A 19191-nucleotide genomic window follows, 5' to 3' on the forward strand; every position below is an offset into this window, starting at 1 on the left:
AGAAATACAGAAAAAGGACATCATAGGTATATAATTTTCAAAATTCAGAATGTGGGAAATTCTATAAAGCAAAAGATGATCAAATCATCAAATGTAATATGGAGATTTTGTGTAGGTTCTGATTCGAGTAAAACATGTAAAATAAAATTTATGAGATGATAAAATTTGATACTGAATGTCTTATATTACAGAATTATTTTAAAATTTAAGTTGCATTATTGATATTGTGGTAATGTTTTTAAATACCTTTTATATTATAGATATCTATAATAATAAAAGCGTAATATGCTAATTAGACCAGACAGCGGAACGACCTTCAGGACAACCTTCTGGGACGAAGCCAGGGTTGCAAGGGCCCCTTGCACGAATTTCATGCATCAGGCATCTAGTATATTCATAATTCCAAAAGTTTTATTCTTAAATATTTATTAGTAAAATAACATGGTATCTAGAATTTACTTCAAAAGAATTTAAAGGACTGGATGATTATATATTAATAATTATTTATGCTACATTACTAATATATTAACTTTTTTTACTATTTACTTTAACATATGTTGGAATAGCAAGATTGGATATTCCAAGTGAATTAACTAAAACTTAGTATTTCTAACCTCTTGCCTAATCACTGAAATCATTTAGGACTGAAGACAATTATTGATGGACAGAAACATAAATAAAGCTAAAAAGAGCAGTTATGAAATGACAATGTTGACGGGAACATAAAACTTCACTGTGGTAAGCTTCTAATTGAGATATTGGGTAGTTAGACAAGAGCAGAGTAGAAAGGATAGGCCAGGTACAGAAGGTCACCAGGGCCTAAGCTCTGGGTGCCTAGCAACAGACAAAACCAGAAGCAACGTATTGTAGGGTGGGACCCTGCCCCCAGGGTGACCTTTCCTCTCCTTGAATATCGCTGGCCACGTGGTTTAGAACTCCTGACTCCTTAATTGTCGCTGATTGCCCAAGAGACAATTTAGTAAAGAAAAAATCTGGAAGTTAGAAGACTGCCACCACCTACCTTTGTAATCTCGGACTCACATAACTTCTGTAGGTTTTGGAGCATAATAAACAACGGCGGCAATAATAATTGTGTCGAGGGCACTAGCTGTAGACTTAGCACTGCATGCATTATCCAATTTAAACCTCACAGCAACCCAAGAAGGTGTGTTGTGGGCACTTGGTATGCACTTTCTACTGACTGAGGGGGGGCATCAACACACGGCACCATTTTTCACATGAGGAGGTTGAGGTTCAGAGGCCAGCAACTTATTTAAGGTCATGTACTGGAAAGTCTTGGTCCAAGTCATATTCCAATTTTAACATGAAAAAAAAGAATACTTTGAGCACTCCATTGCATTGGACTCTTATCGACTGGTGCAAATTACTGGAAAACTGAAGTCCATTCCACAGACCTCGAGTTTTCCAAGCCAGCACCACACTCTACACATCTCACCTGGAAGAATCACCAACCCTTCACTCACCTGCAGGAAGCCTCTGGTCCTGGCCTGGAACTCTTGTGCCAAAGGACTGTCTTCCCTCCAAACCCCACCCCTTCTTGGGTGGCGCACAGCCTTGGACCTTCAAACTACATCTCCCATAAAGCTGTGCGAGGTCACCGGCCCTTTACCGGAAGTCAGGGAGGTTCTATCCGGCTCCGAAAAGAGTAAGTGTTGGGGTTTCCCCATCCCCTGACCACATCCCGGTTTCCGCTGTTCTGGTCTTCACTTGGTTAGGAGCGGCAGCGGCGAGTGAGTCAGTCGTCAGCCCGGTCAGGGCCCGGGGACCCGTCTCCACGCCTTCTGCCCCTTTCCCCGCGCCATCGCCCGGCCTGCGGGTCCTGGGGCGCAGCCTCGCCCTGGGAGCGGGCGAAGGAGCGGTGACCCCGCCACCTGGCCCGGGAGGGAGCGCAGCGCCGCGGGCCCCCCCCCCAACCCGGTCTCTGAAGCGCTGAAAGGAAATGCGGCCTCGGATTTGGTTTCACATTAAAAGAAGGACTCACCGTAGTGGCAAGAAAACAAACTGTTTCGGGCATTTGACCCTTTGAAGAGACCGGCGGGCGCGGGTGGCGCCTGATTGGTTCAAGGACCAGCCTGAGTGCCCAGGGAAGGGGGCTCCTTAGGTAACGGTGGGCGACTTTGGGGACGGAGCCCCCATTCGAGGTCTGCCCTGCCTCCCCTGGGCAAGCCATGGCCCCGAGTTACAACATCAGTAACCGTGGATGTTGGTTCGGATCAAATGTAAGGCCGGTGAAACCTAAGATCCTGTTCAATGGCCTCTCGGAGTAGTCCATGCCTCTCTGGGAGAGCAAGGGCAGCCTTTGGGTGACTGAACCACCCCATCCCGCCCCCCAGTCCTTACCCCAGGGAGGACCTGTCAGTGAGAGGCGGGAAAGTGAATGGAGCCCTAGAGCTGGACTCAGAGTTGGCCCTGCTTCTCTGGAATGAATAATGGCTCTACCTCTAGATAGCCTTTCTGCTGAGAAAGCTGAGGGGGGAAGTGAGCATGTTAAAAAGCTTTCTCCTGAAAAGACTGAGCTGTCAGGAGCATCGCACGCGGGCTGCTGAAGGGCGCTGTGTTTGGGAGGACAGTTTGGCAGCCTCCTGGAGTGGCCTGTGGGGAGGGGGAGGATGTGGCCATGACTTCATAAATGAGGCCGTGAAGTATTGCTTACAGTAAACCTAACTAAAGGACCCATAGGCTGAGATTTTATAGCAAATAAAGTTAAGAGAAAGGCAATTCAGAAGGGAGACTACACATGAGTCTGTATATAGCAGTGCTTCAAAACCAAGTCCTTAAAAGTTGTGTATTATAATATTTTTAAAGCATTTAGGAAGCTCAATATGAAGACGATGATCAGGTAAATTTTAAAGTAAATCTAAAGAAAAAAATCGTTTTCTAGTACAGAAGTCACTTTTAATTAAGTTATAAACAGATCTTCATTATTAGGTTTTATTCAAATGTTTACATTCCTGTGAATATATTTCACCTATTTATAGTTTTTACCTACCTACTTATAAGTAGTAGAAAGATACAAACAGGAAAGGTAAACAAAAATAAAGTTACTCTCTCATCCATTTTCCCCCTACTCATACTATAAAATTAATCTGCCAAATTTGTAGTGTCAGAACACTAAAGACAACTGCTTTCAAAAAATATGGGTTGTAACCTTTCCTTCTTTTTAGCATAAATATCTATTGCTTAGAATAGTAGAAACCCAAATATTTTCTTAACTGCATTCATAGAAAAAAATTATACATTAAAAAAAGGTACTTTGAGGAATTCATAGACAACTGAAACGAACCATTTCCACCAAAAATAGTTCAGTTTTTGCCCTACCGCATTTAACCCATGTTTAGGCAACATTTATTAAGAGATACGAAACAATTATTTTCTGTATTTTTTTTTTCTTACTGAAACAGCACAGTATGACAAAGCAGACCAAGTTAAGGGTTTAAAAAGTTTCTATGATTCAAGGGTAGACAAAGTGACCATTAGAACAGTGTCTAATAGATAAAAAAAAATATGGTCATCTGATTTATGACAAAGATAATGCTACAGTGCAAAAGGACAAGATAGTAATTTCAAGAATGATGCCAAGTCATATGGATTACTCTATGAGATAAAAATGTATGTTGACCCTTACCTCACACCTTGAACAAAAATCAATTCCAGATAGATTGCAGAGTTGTGCAAGGAAAAGCAATACATGGTTTTCATGAGAAACTTAGCTTTTTAATAATTTATTAAAGGTTAAAGGTTCTTAATTTCTCTGAGGACAGGGACCTGTTTCTGGGACTGCAGACCTAAGGGAAATACTACTTGTCATCTGCTACAAACTTCTGCCTTTACTTCTATCTGCTTTAAACCCTCCTCCCATTGAAGTATGTCTGGTCTACCTCAAATACCTGCTTCTCTTTGTAAAGCTGTTACCTGGTCCCTCTCCCAAGGATACGGCCCCCTCATCTGTATTACCAAATATCTGTATGTTATGTATATATCCCTCATGTTCAATTATATTTAAAATTCCCAACTGATGACAATTTTGAAATGTATGCTGTGATGACAGTTGACTGCTAATTACCTTTTGCTAATTATGTTTTAGAAACCATAATTATTCTAATTATATCAGCACTCAGATAATGTTCAATCATTGATATGAGGAGCAATTGCAAATGAGTTTTTTTTCTATTTTCTTTTTTTTAAGGACGAAATGTCTTCTATAAAAAGAAATCCAAAGCAAGAAATAGTTTCCCAATTTCACTCTTCAGCTGCAGAAGGAGATATTGCTAGGTTAACAGTAATACTCAGTCATTCTCCATCTCTCCTCAATGAAACTTCTGAAAACGGCTGGACTGCTTTAATGTATGCTGCAAGGAATGGGCATCCAGATGTTGTCCAATTTCTACTTGAGAAAGGGTAAACATTTGAGGCTATACCACCTGAAGGATTATACGGTTTAATTTCTGGGTTACATCTTTTCTTTTCAAATTTTTTCTTGTAGCCATATTTATATCATTGGACTTGTAAATAACTCATTGACCAGTTTTGTGATATAAAAATGTAGCATAATTTCTAACTAAAAGCTTGTAACTTTTTTTACTCAGGAATTAATTTTTCATTCTTTTTTTTTAAATATATATTTTATTGATTCTTAACAGAGAGGAAGGGAGAAGGGATAGAGAGCTAGAAACATCGATGAGAGAGAAACATCGACCAGCTGCCTCTTGCACACCCCCCACCGGGTATGTGCCCGCAACCAATGTACATGCCCTTGACCGGAATCGAACCTGGGACCCTTCAGTCCGCAGACCGACGCTCTATCCACTGAGCCAAACCGGTTTCGGCTAATTTTTCATTCTTAATAACAAAGCAAAATTAGGAGTTAATCTAATATTTTTTTTCAAAACAGAAAATTAAGTTTACCCACTGTGGCTACCATGAATCCTTTGTAGAATTTTAATATCGCATAGTACATACTGCTTTTTAATTTTATAATTCTCCAGAAAATTGAAATATCCACTATCTATAACTTTTCATGATTTATGATTATTTCTTTCAACCTTCCCACTTGTAAATTATGTACTAAATGAAGAAAAGTCTATGTAAGCATTAAATAAAGGAACTATAATATGCATCTGAAAGTATTAAGTAACTACTGGAGAAAACGTTTGTTTCCTATTATACTTTTCCTTTTATCTATAGGTGTGACAGATCCATTGTCAACAAATCAAGGCAGACTGCACTGGATATTGCTAAATTTTGGGGTTACAAGCATATAGCTAACTTACTAGCTAATAATAAAGGTGGGAAGAAGCCTTGGTTCCTAACCAATGATGTAGAAGAATGTGAAAATTATTTTGGCAAAACGCTGTTGGACCGGAAAAGTGAAAAAAGAAATAACTCTGACTGGCTACTAGCTAAAGAAAGCCACCCAGCCACAGTTTATATACTTTTCTCAGATTTAAATCCCTTGGTTACTCTGGGTGGCAACAAAGAAAGTTCCCAACAGCCAGAAGTCAGGCTTTGTCAGCTGAACTACACAGATATAAAGGATTATTTGGCTCAGCCTGAAAAGATCACCTTGATTTTCCTTGGAGTAGAACTTGAAATGAAAAAAGAGTTACTTAATTATACTGGGGAAGTCCCAAGAGAAGAAGAAGATGGGCTGGTTGCCTGGTTTGCTCTAGGTATAGATCCTGTTGCTGCTGAAGAATTTAAGCAAAGACATGAAAATTGTTATTTTCTTCATCCTCCAATGCCAGCTCTTCTGCAATTGAAAGAAAATGAAGCTGGTAAGACGTGAACACTCTATACTTGTATTGATAATACTCTGGTCTTTGGAACTCCTTTGGAGTTGTATGTATCTACAGTTTCTAGGGCAGGCGTCCCCAAACTACGACCCGCGGGCCACATGCGGGTATTTTTGCCGTTTTGTTTTTTACTTCAAAATAAGATATGTGCAGTGTGCATAGGAATTTGTTCATAGTTTTTTTTAAACTGTAGTCCGGCCCTCCAACGGTCTGAGGGACAGTGAACTGGCCCCCTGTTTAAAAAGTTTGATGACCCCTGTTAGGGGCATGCTTTTTTCAGTAAGCAATGAAATGAAGCTATATCTTCATTAGAAACTTTATAAGGCTCTCACCCTAGGGGACTACTCTCCTGGGCAGTTCCAGCAATCTTAATCAGCTAAGACAAATTTCCCCAGAATTAACCCTAAAGCATGATGGTTTCATTTGATTCTTCAGTGAATAATGATTGAGCGCCTGCTGTACAATGAGCATGATGGCAAAGACTTCTTGGACTATTTCGTTTTTTTCTGTTGCTGGGTATGCCAGTTCATGTGGGGCCTTTCAAGTCATGATAAGAAACTAGGGGTGTTAGTCTAAATTCCATTTAAATATTATAACCTGACCTATGTTTAAGAGAAAAAAAAAACTGTCACTTTGGCTGTTTTGTAGATCATGAATTGTAGGCAATTAAGTATGGAAGTCAGGAGTCTTGTTGTGAAGTGATTAGAAATTACTGCATCCCAGGTAAGATATTTTATTGGCTTAGATTAGTGGTGGAGTGGCAGGAAAGAGAGAGTTTGAGATATTATGGAGGTAGGACTGATAGGGCTTGATCAGTATGTTGAGACTATTATAAGTGAGAGGGAGATGATAGTAACCTGGACTAAAACCTAAACTAAGATGATAATACTAGAAATGGTGAAAAGGAGGTACATTCAAGATATATTTTTGAGAGAAAATTGACAGTACTTGATGGAATGAGGATAGAGTATATAATAATGAAGGAAAAGGAACGACTGCTAGGCTTGAGACTTTAGTAATTTGGTAGGTAGTGATACTATCCTATCTAATAATAGACAAATATGCAAATTGACCATACCTCCGACACGCCCACCAGCCAATCAGAGCGAGTATGCAAATTAATCCAAACCAAGATGGCTACAGCCACAGAGAGCAAGGTTTCCTAGGTAACAGAGGAAGCCAAACTTTCCGCCTGCCCTTGCCAGGCCTAAGCCTCCACTCAAGCTACAAAGTTTCAATTATAGAAGGTAAACAAATTCCAACAGAAATGGCGACAGAATGGAGCTTGAGAGAGCAGGCCAGGGTTGCCGCCGGCAACAGGGAAAGCAAAGCTTTCTGCATACCCTGGCCGGGCCCACCCGCTTAAGGCAACAAAGTTTCAATTATAACCCCAACACAAATGGCTGCTGGCCTTGGAGGGAGCCCCAGGCTTGGCTCCGCTCCAGGCTACAAAGTTTCAATTGTAGAAGGAAAATAAATTCCAGATACCAGGGCCTCCGCTTGGGTTGCCAGGGGGCGTGGCCGGCCTGCAAACCACCACAGGCCCCTCGCTCAGGCTGCCCCACACCCCAAGGGAACCCCCACCTGATCTGGGACGCCCTTCAGGGCAAACCAGCTGGCCCCCACCCCTGTACCAGGCCTCTATCCTATCTAATAAAAGAATAATATGCAGATTGATCATCACTGCAACACACAATATAGCTGCCCCCATGTGGTCAAAGATCCTGCCCCCATGTGGACACAAGATGGCCACCACAAGATGGCCAGCAGGAGAGGGCAGTTGGGAGGCACCAGGCCTGCAAGGGAAGGCAGTTGAGAGGGACCAGGCCTGCAAGGGAGGGCAGTTGGAGGTGATCAACCCTGCAGGAGAGGGCAGTTAGGGGTGACCAGGCCGGCAGAGGAGGGAAGTTGGGGGCAAACAGGCTGGCAGCAGAGTGGTTAGGGGGTGATCAGGCTGGCAGGCAGAAGCGGTTAGTGGCAATCAGGAAGGCAGACAGGCAAGCAGTTGGGAGCCAGCAGTCCTGGATTATGAGAGGGATGTCCGACTGCCCATTTAGGCCCGATCCCACCGGGCAGTCGGACATCCCTCAAAGGGTCCCATATTGGAGAAGGTACAGGCTGGGCTGAGGGACAACCCCCCCTCTGTGCACGAATTTCGTGCACCGGGCCTCTAGTTTTTTAAATAAAATAATATAGGGTGATGAGTAGAGCAAGGGAAGAAGGAAAGAGTTAAAGTAAGTAAATCAAGATATTAGTTTTGGGCATGCTAAATTTCAGAGGATATTAGAATCTGGAGAGAGGAGAGGGGAGGTCTGAACTGGTGATACCCATATTGGAGTCATCAACACAAAGATGGTTTTTGAATCCCAGGAAACTGCTGAGATTATTTCAAGTTGAGAGCAAGTAAGAAAGAGAATCTCAGAATCATACCTCAATCCCTCTCAATTTAAAGGTCAGGTAGAAAGAGAGAAGCCATCAAAAGTGATGGTGACAGTGTGGCCAAAAGAAAGGAGGAAAACAGGAGACATGGAAACCATGAGAGCAGAGTATTTTTTGGAGGTACTGGTCAAATGCATTGAATGCCGTTGAGAATATGAGTAAGAAAGGCAAAGTTTTTATGGGTTTTTTAGAGCTCTTTGGTTTGGAGAGTATGAAGGTTTTGGTGAATTTGACAAGAGGAGTACCAGTGGAGTGGAAGAAAAGAAGCTCGATTATGATAGATTGAGGAGTTAATGAGAGGTGATGAAGGGGTCACTTGTCAGTGTTCCCCTTCCCTTAGGTAATGGGGAAGGCCCTTCCAAGGATATGAATGTTGTAAACAGCATCATTTTTTTAATATTATGTGCAGTTTCCAGTTGTAAACAGGATAGGTTCCACAGTGACATGGACCAGTAGTGACTTAGCCAGTCACCAAGGTAGAGATGGATACCAACAGTTTGTAATATTGCCTTTTTTAGTTCAAGTCCAAGTTAGGAACAGCCTTTGTAATGTATTTTTAGAAAAGCTTCCACTATAAAGTCACTATTTGTAGAGTCACTATACACCTTGTATGTCCAAAATTTCAAAATCACCTGCAGTAAAAGTCTGAGCTAATACAGTGTGTAAGATGGATGTTAGTACATCTGTCTTATATGAGTTATATTTTCTTAGTTCAAATTAAAGTTAAATATAATTTCATTTGTCATATGTAGAATTAAATCTTTTACTTTAAAAAAATGTACACATCATAAAAATAGGAATACTAAACTCTTGATCACACCACTATTCAGAAGTATATTCTTTATTATGACTTAAGAACATTTATACCATATGTCTTTATTATGATTCAAGAATATTTTACTTATATATTAATATGTTTATAATTTGTCACAGAATTAAAACTTCTTGTTTTTCTCAAAAAGGAGTTGTAGCTCAAGCAAGATCTGTTCTTGCCTGGCACAGTCGATACAAGTTCTGCCCAACCTGTGGAAGTGCAACTAAAATTGAAGAAGGTGGCTATAAAAGAGTATGCTTAAAAGAAGACTGCCCTAGCCTCCTTGGTGTTCACAATACATCGTATCCAAGAGTTGGTAAGCCTTTTCTTTTACAGTGAAATCTCAGCCATCTGGAATCCTGAGGAATAAGACATTCTAGAAAGACAAGATTTTCAGTTGCTGAGGGGTTGACCTTTTCATTAAGAGCATGTTTACTTTAACCGTTAAGTCTATAAGTATTAAGTTATTACATACATTCATGAATTTTAAATAAAGGACATTGTACATAATTAGCCATTTCTTAACTCTGGATTAATCAATATGAATTTGATGTGTTGAGATACATGATTTCAAAAGCCCACCAATCTGGGTCCACTTAGTTCAGAGACACCAAAAAAGAAGTCCCAACAATTTAGTGCCTATTTGAGGCATCACCCAAGCAGTACAGCCTGGAGCTAGCTTCTCATAACTGCTGGTATCTGCCTATACTTTCTCTGCTCCTAATTGGTTTGAGACTGCTGTTGGTTTAGAAATCTGATAACCCAGCCCTTTCAAACTGTGAAAAAGAAGAGACAGACTAAGTAAGCAACACTTAAAGAGGTCTCCTAGGAGTAAGTAAAGTGCATGGCTTAGTGACATCTATTTTTACTGCTCAGGAACCTTTTACATCTGATTCCTGGATCTCAGTCATGATATAGAGAGGATAATTCACTAGATTAGTGACATCTGGAGACATGAACTGTATTTAATTTATATATATATATATATATATATATATATATATATATATATATATATATATATATATATATATTAATTGCTTAAACATAATCACAAAGCCCCCTTAGCTTTTAAAAACATTTTATTATGGATTAGGATGGAAGGGAGAGAAAAATCCACTACATTTACTATGGTAAAATTTGAATTTTATTCATGCCATGTATTATCTACTCACACTTTTTTTTATAAAAAAAAATAAGAGCCCTACCTGGTTTGTCTCAGTGGATAGAGTGTCAGCCTATGGACTGAAGGGTCCCAGGTTCGATTCCCATCAAGGGCACATGCCTGGGTTGTGGGCTCAATCCCTAGTAGGAGGCGTACAGGAGGCAGCCAATCAATGATTCTCTCTCATCATTGATGTTTTTATCTCTCTCTCCCTCTCCCTTCCTCTCTGAAATCAATAAAAATACATTTTTTTAAAAAGAATATACCTAGCATACCATAAGTACACAATAAATGTTATTAAAATGAGGACAAAAATGATCTTTTAGCTTACTGACAGTATTCTATATAACTTCCCTAAAATACTGTCATTAGGCAGAAAGAAACAATCTCTTGTAACTAGAAAAGTCTTGTTCTTACAATAGATATACCTTTTAATTATCCTACTAGACAGTGACTGTATATACAGAATGAGTGGAAATTATTTTTCCTGTTATTCATACATCTGATTTTTTTTTAATAGATCCAGTAGTAATCATGCAAGTTATTCATCCAGATGGAACCAAATGTCTTTTAGGCAGGCAGAAAAGATTTCCTCCAGGCATGTTTACTTGCCTTGCTGGATTTATTGAACCTGGTAAGCTTTTTAAAAATAATGTTTCTAATAATTTTTATTTAACATATAATTTCCAAATAAATATTTTAGGCAGCATTTGAGAAATAATCTTTGATAAATTATTAAATAAAACCGTTACTTTTACATAGTTTCTGTGTATTTTAAATGATACAACTTTTGTTTTTACTAATGGAATAATTTTGTGCTTTAAAGAATCATTACTTGCTCTCTCACGTATCTTTCATATATTGCTGTTATCCAAGATATCAGCATGATTTACACCTCACTTCCTTCTGTGCTAGACTCAGCTGTCATCTTTTCAAATAGAACTTCTCTGATAGCCCCAAATATATCCGTTAGCCCCATAGCCTGCATTCACAATCCCTGTTATCCTGCCAGTTTTATTTTGCTATAGCAGTCATCACCACCTAACATGGTATGTATGTATGTATGTATGTATGTATGTATGTATGTATTTTTATATGTATCTATTTGTCTATCTCTATTTATCTGCTTTTATCAGAAAGTAAATTCCATAAGGGCAGGGACTTTGTTTTATTTATTGGTGTGTCCCAAACCCTTAAAGCAGTGCCTCTTACATAGTAGGAGTTCAATAAATATTTGCAGAATAAATGAATGAATATATCTAATTAATACATGTTTAACCTCAAACTTGCAATATTAATCTGCATTACTAGATAATAATAGTAATAAATATATATTAGAGCCACACTCTGTTCCCAAGGCTTTACATGTATTAAATCATATGATCCTCAGCAGTTTTATAGATGGGGCACAAAGGCATAGGGACTGAATAACTTGCCCCAAATCAAGCAGGTAGTAAGTGATAGGGCAGGGACTTAAACCTGGGCAGTTGTCTCTGAGTCCATGATCTTAATCACTCTGCTGCTTCTCATAGCTCTGGATTACTTTTTTCACTGCTATATAGTATTCCATTTATGAATATCCTGCAATTTACTTATTCTGCTATTGGACATTTATTTCAAAGTTCTTGCTATTACAAGCAACACTGCAATGAATATTTTTATACACTCCTTGTACACATTTGCAAGAGTTATCTAGAGTATATATACCTGAGAGTATCATTGTTAAATCATAGGATATGAGCATCTTAACCTTTTTAGTTATTTCCAAGTTGCTCTCTAAAGTGTCCCTGCCAATTTACATTCCTTCTAGCAGTACATGAAATGTTCGGTTATTACAAATCTACACCAAGTTAGAGTTTTCAAATTTTTAATTTGTCATTCTGGTGGATATGAAAGTGTCACTGTATTTTTCATTTTTATTTCCCTGTTGATGGAGTATCTTTTCCAAATGTGTAATAGGCATCCAGTTTTCTTTACCCCTGAGTTGTACATGTTTGTTCTTTGCCTATTTTTGTTTTTGGTTGTCTATCCTTTTTCTTATTGATTTTAGGAGTTTTAAAATATGTATTGTATGCTAATCTTTATTTAGTTATGGTCTTACAAATATCTTATGCTAGTCAATGACTCATCTTTTCACTGTTTTTGTGAATATATGTTGTTAATTTCAATATAGGAAATGTATTAATCTATTTGAAAAAGAAAGCTATATTTAAATAGCACAATATTTCTAAACTTCCAGATAAACTTAACTTAGAAACCATTCCCTCTATCCTAATTCTCAGTTCCAAAAATTCAAAATATAAAGTACATTTATAGGCATCATTTTATTTTATTAAAGCTGACTCAGCAGTCATCTAGAGCCACTTTCAGCCTTTTTCATCTCATGGCACACATAAACTAATTACTAAAATTCTGCAGCCCACAAAAAATATGTATATTTGCCAATCTGACAAATAAAATATGTATAATCTTGATTGATTTACAAAAATATAATAGTAATTACCTCTCCATTTTGCTCCTAAGTGACTTTTTAAAAAATCAGGTGCCTTATACTTGTATATAAGGATTTCTGGTACAAAGAATTAACCAATCAGACTGAACCTTATTATGCAGCATGACCAATAAGATGCACCTCTGTTATATGACACATATTTATTGTTCAAGACAGGGCATTCACATAGGTCAGTTATTGTTGTGTTGGCTGTTGTCGTGTTTCACTTGACAGCCTAAGGGAAAAGAGGTCAATGCCCCTAACTAAATAGTCATGTATTGCATGTTTTAAAAATTCTTGCAGCACACCGGTTGAAAATTGCTGATCTAGAGGAAAATAATAATGTTAAAAGAAAAATGCTGAATTTCACTTACTGTGGTTTTTAAACTGTTATATGCTTTCTAACTATTTTGAAAACAGTTATCTGTAATAATTGACAACATAAGAAAAAAGTTTGAAGATTTTAGTGAGTAAAAGACTAGCCATTAAAAAATAGTTATAATTTATAACTATTTAGTGATAATATATTAATGAAATAATATATAAAGTGTTTACAGTGTTTAGCCAAAGGTAGGTGCTAGATAGTTGTATATGTTATTTTTTTTAATGTTACTAAAAATTTGGACCTTTAAGAAATGAAAAGTTTGTTGCTATTTTGATTTTGTATGTGGTCATAAACTTTAAGAAATAATGTTTTCTTGAATTCCAATCTAGTTTTAGGCTTCTGCTTTCTGATTCTTTGAACTGGGTTTCTGTCCAAAGTGATTGCCAATGTTTGAACCATTCCTAGCACAATATGTACAGGGCATGTTCATCAGCTGCTTGTTCTTTTGCCCCATTTGATTAGGGGAGACAATAGAAGATGCTGTTCGGAGAGAAGTAGAAGAGGAAAGTGGTGTCAAAGTTGGCCATGTTCAGTATGTCTCTTGTCAACCATGGCCAATGCCCTCTTCCTTAATGATTGGTTGCTTAGCTGTGGCAGTGTCTACAGAAATTAAAGTTGACAAGAATGAAATAGAGGATGCCCGCTGGTTCACTAGAGAACAGGTAAAGTTCAATTTAATTTCCTTCTTCTATTGATTGTTCTCTGACTGTATCGGTTTAAGCATGCAGCAAAGATACTTGTTTTCAGCAAGTTGAATGAATAGCTATGGCCTCTCATCATGCATGGATTACTGTGTAATTGATGTGTTAAATCATCCTCTGAGATTCTTCTAATAATGCTGATTCTATGCAATTTTCTAATATCAAATGCCATTCCTTTAGATTAATACCTTTTAATGGACTTAAAATAGGTAACCATTATATCAGAGATGAAAAACAGGAATATTGTTTTTAGACATTTTGTATTTTAATTTATAGCTTTAAAACAGTTTTCTCTAAAAAAAAAATCTATAATAATAAAAGTGTAATATGCTAATTAGACCAGACATCCTTCTGGACGACCTTCCTTCCAGACAAAGCCACAGCAGGCAGGGGCTGAGGCAGAGGCGGCAGAGGACCCTGGCCGCAGCGGCAGAGGGAAGGGGCTGGGACCAAGGCCCGTGCATGAATTTCGTGCATCGGGTCTCTAGTATCAGTATAAAAAGCTTAAAATTTGTGAAAAGTTCTTATTCAATTTAAAATATATTTAAGGATAAGAAGACAAAACTCACAAGAACTTTTTGAAACATCATTAAGTATTATAATGAGAGATAAATTACTTGTCTGTGTTTTGTATAACCCAGAGTATTTATGTAGAAAACAAATGGATATACTGCAGTATTGAACACCTGAAATCCTTCTATGTCTAAATAAAATTAATTTTATTTTATGCTCAACCTCCAAAAGTAGAAATTAGATTTTTTTTTCAGAATTTTGTAAAATGGAACCTATCCCAGAAGTTGACTTTACTTTGAAAATAAGTGTGGAGCATATACTTAGCTTTTTCATGACCTTATTTTCTCAAATATTTTAAAAATTGAATCACAAACTCATTGAAGCAACTAAAGAGGCTGTACTAAATTCTGCATGTTGAATATGGATGTTAATCACTTTTTACTGTTGTCATTCACTATAAAAGTTCTCACATTTAAGTTGAATTGTATAAACATAGAAATAATATTTAAGTATGAGAGTGTTGAAATCCTAATACATTTTATTATGTGTATTTTAGGTTGTGGATGTTCTGACCAAAGGGAAGCAGCAGGCATTCTTCGTGCCACCAAGCCGAGCGATTGCACATCAGTTAATCAAACACTGGATTGGAATGAACCCCAATCTCTAAATCAATAACTAGACTTTGACTGAGTACTAATTGATTTCTAATACTACTTATTTCCTCACATGATATTAGAAATGTTCACTGCTCTTTAGAATGTCACAACACAAAATACCATATTGGGTGTTTAAAATATTTTCAAGTATACTTTTCATCTTAACCACAGAATTCTTAACTTTATAAATTACAACATTGCCTCAGATTTTGTTAAATCTGGATCAGCCTTCTGTAAACAGTCTTTTGGGTTTTTTGGAGGGTTTTTTTTGTTGTGCTCCATAATTTTATCTCACAAAACCATATTTCTAATAAGAGAAACCATGTTGTAAAGAAGTATATTCTAAAAATGTAAGTAGCCTAAATTCCAGCACCTCTTGTAAGCATTAGACCAGACATTAAAGACCCAATACTGAAATTAAACATATTTGAAAGGAATTCTCAAATGTCAGATTTAAATCTCAAGAAGATTTACATCTATATATATAAAACTCTAATATGCAAATAGACTGAACGGTGGAACAACCAAATAACCGGTGGCTATGAAGTGAGCTGACCCCCAGGGGGCGCGCATAGAACATGGTGGGCATCAGCAGCAAGTGGCAGAGCGCAAAACCTGGCCACGGTGGGATGGTGAAGCAGGTGAGCGGGGGCGCCAGACCAAGGCAGGGCACTGGTCACTGTCATTGGAGTGAGCCTATGGTGGTTACTGAAAATTCTTTGTTCCCATGCACTGCGGTCCCGCCCGGTGCTTGCACTTGCTGATGGCACCGGTCCTGCTTGCACCCGCTGCCGGCACCCGGCGCCAGCCCCGATCACTCAGTGCCGTCAGTGGATGCAAGTGGCAGCTGCCAGCCCCGATTGCCCCTGAGGGCTTCTCCACCTTCCCCTGCTCCTGAGGGGCGATCAGGACAGCAGCTGCCACTCACACCCACTCGCACCCGCTGCTGGCACCAGCCCTAGTCGCTCCACGCTGTCAATGGGTGCAAGCAAGGCCAGCGCCTTCAGTGCATGGGAGTGGCGGCTGCAGGAGCGGGCCTGCTGGTAGATGGGACCAGGGGCAACAGTGGGACGGGTGGGTGGGAGTGCAGAGAATGGGCTGAGACCCGCCCCTGTGCCCACTGCAACCTCACGGCCCACAGTTCCTTTCAATATGCACGAATTTGTACACTGGGCCCCTAATCTATATAATAAAAGCCTAATATGCTAAGTGTCCAGTCAGCCATTCAACCAATCAAAGCATAATATGCTAATGATGCGCTAAAGCCACTCAACTGCTTGCTATGACGTGCACTGACCACCAGGGGGCAGACACTCTGACTGGTAGGTTAGTTTGCTGCTGGGGTCCAGCCTATCAGGACTGAGCAAGACAGGCCAGACACGCCCTGGAACCCTCCTGTGGTCCCTCCCTGGCTGGCCAATCTCCCACATCCCTCCCCAGCCCCAATCGTGCACCGGTGGGGTCCCTCAGCCTGGCCTGTGCCCTCTCGCAATCCGGGCTGAGGGACCCCCCCACCCAAGTGCACGAATTTTGTGCACCAGGCCTCTAGTATTTAATAAAAACCATAACTATGTCATATCTTTTTTGAGAAATTAGACAAAATAATTTTAATGAATTTTGAGCTTGCTTTTTTAATCTTTCCATTACCATAAAGTTTCAGTTATCAGTAGCTGATTTTTTTCTCATCTTCCCATTGTAATGAACTTTTTTCTCCTAGTTCCATTGTCCTAGCAGTGGTACAGTTACAGTGCTGCTACTAGTCTATTTCATCAGTGTTAAGAATTTTCTATTTTGATAACTCTACTAGTGATCAGAATAAGTGGGAGCATACTATTTTATCTAGGACCTCCTCCTTAAACCTAAAATTAATCTATCAATCTGTTAGTTCTACTCAAAGTCTTAAGACAAATCGGGATTCTATGCTTTTTCACTGAAATTAAACATATTTTAAAGGAATTTTCCTCAAAGGTCAGATGTTATATAAATCCCAGATAGCTTTACATATTTTTAAAAAACACTGGCTTTATGGCATTTTCTGATATAGGTTGTATCTGCATTAACAAAAAATTGTATAACCATTACTCATTTTATTAAACTCAAATATAACATTTGATTTTGGCCTTAAATCATCACATTCTAAGAAGTCTTTGTAAAATAAATATATCTTAGAAATGAATCAGTAAGATTCCAGAGAAAGTAAATTGTAGTAATTCACAATTTTGCAACAAAGAACTATCATATTTTACAAGGCTGTTTTGAAATTGCCTTAAAAGCTAATGGTTAAATATATAAATTTATATAATTTGGCTCTATACTATAGTATGTTAGAGCTGGAAGAGCATTTAAGGATAATATATATAGTTCATTGCCCTTCTTTTATGGATTAATTAAGGTAAAGGGAATCCTAAAAAGTGAATTAAATTCATTAAAGGTAAATTTAAATAATTTATGATGAAAGTTACACAATTACACTTTATAATTTTTAATACAATTAATTGTAATTACAATTAAGTAACTTAATTACAACAGTCTATACTGTGTAATCTAGTGCAGGATTCTCTAATAGGAAGTTGAAACTATTACTAAAAGTATTTGCAGGATAAATCAAAGTAACAGATGATAACAATAAATTTAGTTTACCAAATATTGTTAATTAACATTTTAGATACTAAAATTTATTAATTTAAATAATTTTATTAGATAAAACTTTATTTTACTGATAAACAATGGTTTTCTTAGTAATTGATGAAGACTTACTGATAGCAGGACTTTAGACAAAATTAAGACACAGGACATTTAGATACATAATAAAATCTGAACTACGTTCATATTTAGAAAATGACTTGCCTTGATTATTATGAAGTATAATGACTTAAGGTTCAGTTTTATTTCAAATGTACTTTTAATACTTATAGACCCCAAGATTACATAAAAAATTTCAGGTTTCCATAATGTTAGGATAGCAAAGTAAAATACAAAGTATCAACAAAATGTAGTTATAAATTTAGTTTTGATATTTAATCCTCTACTCAGGGAAAATCAGTATCTAAGTAGATTATTGTTTTAAGAATTATTCTTAAATTGCTAACCTCTGAGAAGTGAATAGCTACATTTAGAAAGAATAGCCAAAAAATGGTAGTGGTTCAAGTGCCATGAATGTATTCTAATGGAAATGAATGTAACAATACATTAAAAATTTTATCTATTTTTTGTTTTGTGTGTTATGTGTGTTCTTTAATGTTTTGATTTTTGATAAATGTCTTCTGAAAAAATGGAATAAAACAAATTTTAGTCATTATCTGTTTAATATGTAAATAAAAAGCACAAAAGCCTTTTTAAAGTTATTGTATTGGAAGACAAATTTTTTTAAATTTTAAATTTTTTTTAAATTTTTTAAAAATTTTTTGTTTAAGTCTTTTTAATTGCATAATTTTGGGTCTCTAATATATATATATATATATATATATATATATATATATATATATATATATATATATATATATATATATACTGTGTGTGTGTGTATATATATATATACACACTCTGACCTACATATACATGTCAATAATTTATTTCATATTTAAAGTTATGTATCCAGTCTGATGTCTGTTTTTATTACTTGTCCAATATTACCAATCTTTTCATTTTGAATTTCTCATTTGTTTACTGTTCAGAGAAGGACTAGAAGAATTAGAAGCCTACATATTTTATTTAGTTGGAAAAATGACTAACTCTTTTAAAGATCAGGTAAAGAATATCGGTAAAGACAGAAAAGAATGAAACAACCAAGGTGAGACCATGATATGGAAGGAAAAAGTATAAACTTCTTAATAAACTAAATTAAATATCATATGAAAATAGTAGATAGAACTGATCCTTGAACTGTGTTGTTAATGTGTATATAGCAAAACATTAAGGGGAAATGTTCTATAAAATAAATCTATTATTTAGAATAAAATTTCCACAATGCAAATTTTATTAGGGATGAGAAACAGTTATTAGGTTCTGAGTATTATATATATATACTAGAGGCCCAATGCATGAAAGTTGTGCAAGAGTGGGCCTTCCTTCCCTTGGCTGCCGGCACTGGCTTCCCTCTGGCACCCAGGACCCAGGCTTCCCTCGCACCCCTGGCTTCATTCAGGAGGTCATCCGGTCTAATTAGCATATTACACTTTTATTATCCTATATATACAAATCGACTGAAGGGGCGG

At 37.4% G+C, this 19191-nt stretch overlaps 2 protein-coding genes across 11 annotated transcripts in view; one reads left to right on the plus strand and one right to left on the minus strand.

Moving 5' to 3' along the window:
* Positions 1-19191, minus strand: part of LOC307108733 (uncharacterized protein) — an 823426-nt gene that overhangs the window by 734458 nt on the left and 69777 nt on the right. The gene's annotated exons all lie outside the window — the stretch shown is intronic.
* NUDT12 (nudix hydrolase 12) lies at positions 1515-18177 on the plus strand. 5 transcript variants are annotated; one of them, XM_079786848.1, is made up of 7 exons: positions 1515-1666; positions 4208-4419; positions 5206-5795; positions 9215-9382; positions 10752-10865; positions 13570-13769; positions 14878-18177. In XM_079786848.1, exons 2-7 carry the CDS (start codon positions 4214-4216, stop codon positions 14986-14988), a joined length of 1389 nt encoding a protein of 462 aa, XP_079642974.1. In that variant the 5' UTR covers positions 1515-1666; positions 4208-4213; the 3' UTR covers positions 14989-18177. The 5 variants fall into 5 exon arrangements, with proteins under 5 accessions (XP_079642974.1, XP_079642971.1, XP_079642970.1 ...); XM_079786845.1 differs by lacking the exon at positions 1515-1666 and adding an exon at positions 1685-2860; XM_079786844.1 differs by lacking the exon at positions 1515-1666 and adding an exon at positions 1685-2240.

Source organism: Cnephaeus nilssonii (genome assembly GCF_951640355.1).
Source record: "Cnephaeus nilssonii genome assembly, chromosome: 2".
In the NCBI taxonomy this organism is placed as follows: domain Eukaryota; kingdom Metazoa; phylum Chordata; class Mammalia; order Chiroptera; family Vespertilionidae; genus Cnephaeus; species Cnephaeus nilssonii.